Source organism: Coccinella septempunctata, chromosome 2 (assembly GCF_907165205.1).
Source record: "Coccinella septempunctata chromosome 2, icCocSept1.1, whole genome shotgun sequence".
Taxonomy (NCBI): Eukaryota; Metazoa; Arthropoda; class Insecta; order Coleoptera; family Coccinellidae; genus Coccinella; species Coccinella septempunctata.
In genome coordinates this window covers 30,360,383-30,369,833 of record NC_058190.1, presented here as the reverse complement: position 1 = coordinate 30,369,833, position 9,451 = coordinate 30,360,383, and the positions used below count along the sequence as shown (strand labels likewise).

The window sequence follows — 9,451 nt, the reverse complement described above, 5'->3', positions numbered from 1 at the left end:
GTGACGTGACCCAATCCGCATTCCGTATTAGAGATCATAGCATTGAAATCTGTGCTTCTAATCCGCCATATTCTTGCTAAATTTCCACTGTGTTTGATAGAGTCACTGTAGAAAACAGTACGTTTTCAGCGCCATCTCATTGTCAAAAGTGTTTTCACTGACTAAAATGTAGTCGGTTTTTAGTACTAGAGATTTGAGGGCGTTTCCTATCTTTCTGCTCTATATTTTTTGGGTGTAGTGCTGAACTGCATCACAGAATATCAAATATGCATTAGGATATCTTTAAATTATTACCCTATTTTTATAATATGCACTCAATGCGAACCAGTTCAACAAAATTTTCTATTACAGCGAATTCCATTGGTTGAACTAGCTTCAAATGTTTTGCAATGATTGCAGTGATATCAAAATACGCATTAACTTAGCACTGAAATAATTTTACCAATGGAAAACTCCCTCCAGAAACCCATCAGCTCGTCAAGTGGCTAAGGCTATCAGAGATTGTTATCCTTGATCCTTTTCTCTACTCTCCATATCTGCTTGAATTAGGCTCTATGATGGTTCATCTCAGGAAATGTCAAATTTGGCAATCTTAAATCAAATTATGCATGTGTTCTGTGTCTTCAATATAATTCTCGTATCGATCAGCCTTCATGAATCTATATCTCAACCTTACAACTTGACTACGAGAATAGTTGGTGGGTACGACTGCTCTGTAGAAAAGTATCCTTTCATGCTATCCATCAGGGAAACCAGATCTATGAAACATTTTTGCGGTGGCACTCTGATAAAACCAGATTTCGTATTGACCGCTGCTCATTGCGCGCAGCTATATGAGAACCATCCTAGTTTGATCACTGTAGTATCAGGAACATCAGAGTTCAAACAAGCAGGAATGCAAAGACAACCAGCTAAGGCAGTGTACGTTCACAGTAACTACAATCCCAAGGATTTTTCTAACGACATCGCGTTAATTCATCTGGAAGAACCATTCATAATGAACGACTTGGTAAAATCCATTAAACTTCCAGAAGAACCAATAAAAAAAGATTTGATCAACGTGTGCAACATTATGAAGGTTATTGGGTGGGGATATCGTGAAAAATGGTTGCCGGAAGAGACAAACTACAAGTTAGCTTACAAATTCAACCCTGTTCTTCAATGCGTTGATATTCCTTTGATATCTAGAGCTGAATGCGCTTCAAAAAATTTGGGTATCCTGGACCAATCTTTCGTCTGTACCATGGGCTCCGGCAAGGATGCTTGTCAAGGAGACTCTGGCGGGCCCTTGTTTTGTGGTGATACCCAGTATGGGATAGTTTCTAACGGCTATGGATGCGCCGTGGAAAACGAACCAGGATATTACACGAGGATAGATAGGTTCTTGACATTCGTAGAATATGTAACCACTACTGTTCCACTACAGGAGCCAAGGAGATTCAAAAGAACAAACAGGGGTGTAACTTTTTTTTGTTCGACCAAACTTATCATTATATTTTCCACATTCACGAGATTTTTTTGAATATCAGCAGAAAACTTTATTAATTGTAATATGTGGATACGCCTTGACCCCACAAAATATAAAAATGTGAAAACCCGTTGATAACTAAGGAAAACGGCGCCCTAGGCGTAAGGCAAATATGGAGTGTCGTGACAATTGAAGTGTTCATGCGCAGGGGAGATTTTTTCCATTCGTATATTATATTTTTGTTTGGTATAGTGAATGATTTAAATCCTTCAGCTGGTAGAAAAATGAAGATGTTTGCACATATATAAAGAATTTCAATTATAGGTATACAATATATCTTTATATGAATAAATACAATTGGAATTTCATCAGCCCATAATTTTCGAATATCTCTTTCTTTTACTTATTTGATTTATTTGCATGTTATGTATCTGTCTCAGTCGGATACTAAAATCGGTCAGTTTATGAAATGACTAGTCAGTTTGTAAATTGACGAATGTTTTCTGAAACGCTATTGCAATACAGATCGTTTCACAATCGGCCTGAAATTTTCAGTCAGTTTGTAAACTGCGAACAAAATATTCGACTGATTGTCAAATCATTAAACGAATCCTATCCTCAACGCCTTAACGTTTCGTTTCTACAGGTGACTAGTGAATTGAACTGTTATATTGGCAATACCAGCTGAACTTCCTTATCCTAGTCATAGGAACAATGACGGAAAAATGATAACCACACTTAAGTTTTTTGATATTTTATTATCGGAAGACAACAAAAGACAACATATTTCTTAAATTGAATTCAATAATTACTTATTGCAGCAAGTTAAATGGCACATGCAATTGCAGTTTTGATATAGGTACCTCGAAACAAAAACACCTCTTTATGATGACACAGTGATATCATATCGAACCTAATATAGGTTATGTTTTTCACCAAATAAGATATTCTCGATATAAAATATCCTTTTCCAATTCTTCCATTTGACAGAGTTATTGAGCCGGCGAAATCTACAAAATTGCACTGCTTCATTTTGAAAACTGAAAACTTAATCAGATTCAGGCGAAACTTCTAAAAGGACGATGATATGACAATCCGTCTGATATGTTGTAAGGCGGTTTACGAATTGACTGAAAATTTCAGACCAATTGTAAAACGATCTGTATCTTGAAATCGTTTTAGAAAACCTTCGCCAGCTTATAAAATGACTAGTCAGTTTGCAAACTGACATATCTAACCCGAATCAACTATTGACTGTTGGAAAGATGATTCTCTGAGGAAGGCTTTATAGTTGGGGAGCCGACGATGCTAAATCGGGATTTACTCGAGCGTCATGGAGATAGTTCTCCACGTGGATTTTTAAGATTAGATGTAGAAGGAAAAAAAGGTTCTATGATGTATGCACTTTACGCGGTGGGGAAAGCGTCTGCAGGGTCTCAAAGATGTAAAAAAATCGTCAGGTGTACATACTCGAGCGTGTCAGATTAAGATACAATTTTACATACTCTTAACCGATCTCGAGTTAGATGGCGATAAGGACGAGGAGCTTAGCCACACATGCGAAAGGGCAAGGTCAATGTAGAATCCCAGTCTAATCTACATTCATCCAATTGTCAAAATGACAAGGTATTTCTATGATGACAATTTCGAAATTAGTCTCTGACTGAACCTTATATGTTCCCTTTATATGTATGCATGATATATCTACGGTCAAAAAAAATGACAGAGAGAAATGCACGTCGGGCATGCAGTTGTCTTTTTCTAGAATTTTGATTGGTCCACACTCACCTCTATGTGAACAAAAAAGAGACAGGTAAATGCCCGACGATCATTTCTCCCTTTCTATAAAAAAGACATTCTCATGCTGACATTGCTCAGTCCATGTCTCTATGTCTAGAGACACCTCGCATTAATCGCCATATATCTCAAAAACGTTTGCACGTAGAAAAAAATGCTTTGGACAAAATTTGTAGAAAACTTTATGCTCTATAACTTTTATAATGAATGCAAAAATGATTTGAAGCTCAGGGAAAGAGATAATTCAAAAAAACTGATTTTTGTGACCTTTATGGCCAATTTTTATTGTTTCGGCTTGCTGAAACTGTCTGATTTTATTTTTTCCGTTATCCTTGAATCAATAGCTTCAAAATAAGAAAAAAAGCCACCTCGAGAATGTACACGGGACGTTTTTTTTGCAATTTTGGAGCCCTCCCACACATTTTCGGCACGCTGAAATTGTCAGATTAAGAGAATTTATACTTTTCAACATGTAATTAACCACATATATTTTAAGCTGAAACGCTAAATATGTACAGTGATCGTTTTTTCCTTACTATTCTGACAGGCTGTCCTAGACAATTCCCCCTATATGCAGGTCTAATTTTTGGTAGAAGTGCAAGTACTCTACAAGGTCCAGGGGGTATGCCCCCTTATATTAATCTGATACGCTCGAGTAAATCCCGAATTTCCCTCTTCGGCTCCCCAACTGTTGGACTAATTTTTACTCTTTATCGTCCCATCTTTCCGCCGCCATCTTGGAAAGAATGCGTAAAGTGACGAAAATTTGTTCAGCTTGTTTGACTTGAACAACAACGTGTGTTTCGCTATCATAATTGCATCTTCAGGAGTTTGAAGGAAAACTAGGTGAAGGTGAAAAATAACACATATTGGTTTTTGAAGACATTTTCATGCAGTATCGGCCTCATAAATTCAATTTCAAGTATGATTGAGACTCAAATTCCACTATAAAACATTCAATTAAAGTTGAAAATACAGAAATAACGAAAAGATACATAGAAAATCATTGTGCTTAATAACTAATGATCCATCTCCAACCTCCTCCACTTCCCGGATGATATTTTTGGAATAACTCACTTGACCACTCAAACACTCCTTGATAAAACTCAGAACCCTGTCGATCCTGGTGTAATAACCGGGAGTATCATTAGCGAAATTACAAGTATATCCACTTGACACTATTCCGTACTGAACGTTATTACGAAACAACGGACCACCACTGTCGCCCTGGCACAGGTTTTCCCTTGTTTGGACCATAGCGCAAAAGGTGTTGGGGCGCAGGTGCAGACCTGCTCTAGCATTCAAGCACTGCCGTTCCGACATGAGTGGGAGATTGATCACACACTGCATGACGGGGAGGTGGGGGATTGAACCGTTTTCCAAATGTCGAACCTTGCTTTCGCTGTGCCATCCCCAGCCGATCGAGGTTCCTTCTGGACAGATCGCATACAGATCTTCGTGTATCACGTGATTCGGTATGGTGATTGGCTGTACCAGTTCTGTGAGAACGAAGTTGTGTTCGAGAGAAATCAGAGCGATGTCGTTATCGAAATTATTTTCGTCGAATTCTGGATGAACGAATATCTGCTTGACTCTGATACGCTGTATGCCTAGTTGGTTGAATTGTGATATTCCAGCAATTGCGGTGAAGAGGTTGGGCTCGTGGGCATGGGGTGCTACGCAATGGGCAGCTGTTATGATCCAATCTGGTCTTATGAGAGAACCAGCGCAGAAATGGGAGAGGGTGGACAGTCTTCGGAGAGAAACCATGAATGGATACTTTTCAACTCCACATTGATGACCACCTACGATTTTCTTAGGCGTCACTGGAATAGTGGATTTGTTTGTTGTTTTCAGGACACTACGCCTAGTAGGGTGATGTTTGATAGTATTTGTAGTGGAAGAAGCAGTCTCTGAGTTGGGTAAATGAAGACAGAGGAATATGATGATATTTTTCAACAACATTCCACTCACATATCAAAGAACAGTTTTGTAAAGTGTAAGAGTTGTCATAATTATTCAAACAATGACAAGTCGGAATCATAGACTTATAATACATTATTAATTTATAAGTCTATGGTCGGTTAAGGTTCCCAAATGCTTCATGTTTATTCTATGCTTAAACATAGTTGAATCTTTGTTGGAACCTCTGGATGGTAGAGAGAAGCAAATAGGAGTCGCTGCGATCGCTGAAAGGAATCCATAACAGGGGGGAATTTTAGCGTCAATTTCAAATTAACTGCCTTCATTTTACTGTATGTTTTGTGTCACTACAGTTTAAAGTTTCTTCTGATGATTTCTCAAATCAAATGTGTTTCTACAAATCTATAATAAATATAAATTTTCTGATTTATATTCATACTTAATATCATTAACATTAAGTATGGGTGGTCAGTTTTCACCTTTATTCATTCATAATAGTGAAGAAATTAATAAAATTCCAAAGCAATCACTGACCCAAAATATTACACTTTTATATCTATACTTCATTCACTTTTATTTTAGCAGTCGGTTGGCCATGGAAATTTGACACATTTCACTCTGTATAGTACGAAAATGTGGGGTTATGAAGCTTGTCAAAACATTTTTGGGTTTTAAATCAACACTATGTTGCCCGTTCTACGTTAAAGTTTCTGTTATTACGTATTTTATCACAATGTCGAATCTCTTCGGAAAATATGTGACGAACATAATTGAAGTTTATACAAACTGATTGAAGGCATACCAAATCCAGTTATTTGCATGGAAAATACAAGAGATCAGTATAATATCATAATATGCATTAGCTTGAGGAGAGTTAATGTTCGTTATCTTCTTTGGCTTACATCATTTGTAGATTTCAAAAATGTTAACCCAAAGATTAAATGCATATGATGCAGTGGTTGGGCATGGGTATCTCTCGAAGGAATTAACAGATAATTACAAGAATGTTAAATTCTCTTGCTTGCATCTTGCATCAATATAAGTGAAAGGAATTGAAGGAAGTTTCAAGTTAAGATGAACTTCACCTTTGAACAAAAATTTCACATGAATAAACAAGTAGGGGAGACTAGGGAGCATTGATACATGGGGAGGCTTGATACAGGCTTATATCCGCGATCTGTAGCCGTTTTCAAAAGTATTATACTAGTGAACACTATTCTTTGGCAGAGGGCATTGCGTGACGTTAATATGTAAGGCTAACAGTAGTTTGTTTGTGAAATATTCAACGAAGAGTGTTTCGAGGTGAGAAATTGTAAGTTTTTACTCAAGTTACCTAAGGGTTTTATGATCATGCATTAATTCTTCGGCATAAACAAACATTTCACTGGGAAATATGCAAAAAACTACTCAATTTACCGTTTCATTCGCTTTTCAAAATATATGGGTATAAGATGAAAACATAAATCACTTTAAAAATTGCTTTCAGGGAGGTTTGAGACATTTGTCGTGGGAGGCCTGATACATGTATAATCTTCAAAAAATATTCCGTAGCTAGTTGGATAGGCCTACATGAAGGCGTCTTCACCATCCAACATATCGAAGGGATTTTTAAAAACCGTACAATCCCCATGTATTTAATGAGGCCGACTTTTCTTGTGTGGAAGTGACTAACTGACAATTTCCTGATTTTTCTACACCTATATGACCAAAGCAACCCAGTATCATTGCTGACCTACCTACTGAGCTGAATAATCCTCTCGATTACTCTCCCAGTACATCGTATCAATCCTCCCATATGTGGGGAGGCTTGAGACAGTTTGCATGTTTTTGTGTTCAACGTTCTGTACAGAATAAGATGTTTATGTTTTGCGACTTCTATATTTATTTTGTTGAACGATTAATTGAAGAATTATATAATATAAGAAAAGTCCTGCTTCTTCATATAATTCAGTTTCCAGAATAAAAATTCCAAAAAACGTATCAACCCTCCCCAGTCTCCCCTAACAGGGCAACTTGCGCGTGTTTCTTAATATCTTAATACGTTGATGTAATAATAATAATTAGGTATTTATTGGTACCTTAAGACATTTACATTGTATAGGACAAGTCAAATGAAAAATAGGAAAATCCATTTTGGGGAACTTATTCTACGATGACATTTACCGAAAATCCTGTAGAAAACTTTTGGCATTAATTCACTCAAACATAAAATTCTCAAATGCCACCACTTTTTTGGGTCTCCCAATAGAGGGAAATTCTTTGTCATCCTCTTCATTCACAATCTTTCTGATTGTGAAAATATTCAGCTGAAATGTAAGTCGTTTAGATTCAGATGAAACATTATATAAATTCTCTTACATTGAATATGTTCGCTACCGTCTGACGTATTGTGGATTTTAGAATATCAGGGTATAACTATTTGAATGAGCGGACCTGAATTCTAAATAGCACTTCCTGAAACCCTGTCTCTTTTTTCAGTCACTTTCAGCATTTTCGTAATAAAAATTGATATTAGTTGTGGCAACAGCGTTATGACATTAACGACATTTCATGAGTGCCAACCTTACTACGTTCTAGTTACAAAAACTTGAGAAAATTATTTCATGGCCAACCGACTGCTAAAATAAATTTGAATGAAGTATATGTTTATGATTTTTAATGAATTAAGCACGTTTCGATCCTTTTGATCTTCAAAATGGCCGTCACCAAGGTTCTATACTTGGGCACATTTTGTTATTAAATGCTATTAATCTTGCGGAACTTCAACAGAATGTCCAGTTGGTAATTTCTGAATTTGTTGCTTGGTGTGATAGCAATAGATTGACTGTGGATTTGAAAAAGACAGCTCTCCTTAATGTTAATTTGAGAAGGGAAATACCATCTGATTTAATGATTTCCTATAATCATACTGTTTTCAACATCATCGAGATTTTTGGGCATTCACGAAGACTCTGTGTTGATATGGCAAGACCGAGTCTGTAGCAAAGTGAATAGTGCGTATTTTGCACTTAAAGTTTTGAAGAGGACTATAGATAGGCCGTCACTCATTTCTGTATATTCTCTTGCGTATAGTTTCATTCAATATCAAATTATTAAATGGGGTAATGCTGTGGACTTTAGAAGGGTTTCGTGGCGCAGAAGAGAATTATCAGATTAATTTTGAATATTGATCGTATGATATCGTGTTGACCATTCTTCATATGAAATGATTTGCTGACTGCTCCATCAATTTTAATTTTTAGAGCAGTTTTACATTTCAGGAATTTCTTAAGTGACTCACAAACTGTATCATCTGGTCATAATTATAAAACAAGACATGGTCACTTAATAAGGTCTTCTGTCCACAGGATTTTTACATTCGAGAAGTCTCCTAGGAAATTAGAGAGTTGTCAGTAAAAAAAAAATTCCACTTCAAAGTAGGAAAATTTTTGTCATCTAGAGCCTTTTATTATGTGCCAGAATTCTTGGAGGGTAGTTATCAGAACAATGATTTCGAGTGACTTGCCACCTCATAATTTGTATTTATTAGTTTGTTTATATACCTACGTTTTTGACTGTATATTCCAATATGTTCTGTCGTTTGTTTCATACATATATCTGCCGCCGCAGATAAAGTGAAGATAGCCATGTTGGTTGCCAACATTTGTCACGAATAGGCACAAGAAGAAGATCTTATTGAAAACGGGATGTACAGGTGGGCAAAATTCGTTGTCTACTGGGGGGATTTAGAAGAAAACGGATGACACGTTTCACCGTGTCCTTTTTCAGAGAAACAAAGAATGGGGAAAACCGTAGCCTCCTACGATTCTTCGTTTTTTAGTAATTAGCAAAAAATGAGATTTTGACGATTTCGAAGTTTTCATAACTTTTTTGTCTTTGAAGTTACAGATCTGAAACTTGAACCTTCCTAGGCACTTTTATACGTAGAATCTACTTTCCAATTCAAAAATAACAAATTCAATAATAGTTTGCATTTAAAAGACCGAGTTCGCCTAATGATTGGAAATGAAAAAATATGAAAATATATTGAGCTCGTCAGAAGATTCTAGGTTCAAGTTTGAGATCTGTTTCTTCAAAGGAAAAAAGTTATCAGAACTTTTCGAAATCGTCAAAATCGTAGGATGCCACGGTTTTCACCATTCTTTGTTTCTCTGAAAATGAGCTCGGAAATGTCTAGCTCTTATAGTTCTCGAGATCCCCTCAGTAGACAACAAATTTTGCCCACCCTAAACATAAAATAGTAATAGTTAATAATGATAACTG

The 9,451-nt window shown here is 36.5% G+C and overlaps 2 protein-coding genes across 2 annotated transcripts; one reads left to right on the top strand and one right to left on the bottom strand.

Moving 5' to 3' along the window:
• The first annotated feature begins 593 nt into the window (after positions 1–593).
• Positions 594–1,672, top strand: LOC123308053 (anionic trypsin-like). Its single transcript, XM_044890590.1, has one exon. The coding sequence runs from the start codon at positions 605–607 to the stop codon at positions 1,520–1,522; it is 918 nt and encodes a 305-aa protein (XP_044746525.1). The 5' UTR covers positions 594–604; the 3' UTR covers positions 1,523–1,672.
• A 2,539-nt stretch (positions 1,673–4,211) lies between these two features.
• LOC123308052 (trypsin-like) lies at positions 4,212–5,267 on the bottom strand. Its single transcript, XM_044890589.1, has one exon. It carries the CDS (start codon positions 5,228–5,230, stop codon positions 4,226–4,228), a length of 1,005 nt encoding a protein of 334 aa, XP_044746524.1. The 5' UTR covers positions 5,231–5,267; the 3' UTR covers positions 4,212–4,225.
• Between the last annotated feature and the right edge of the window lie 4,184 nt (positions 5,268–9,451).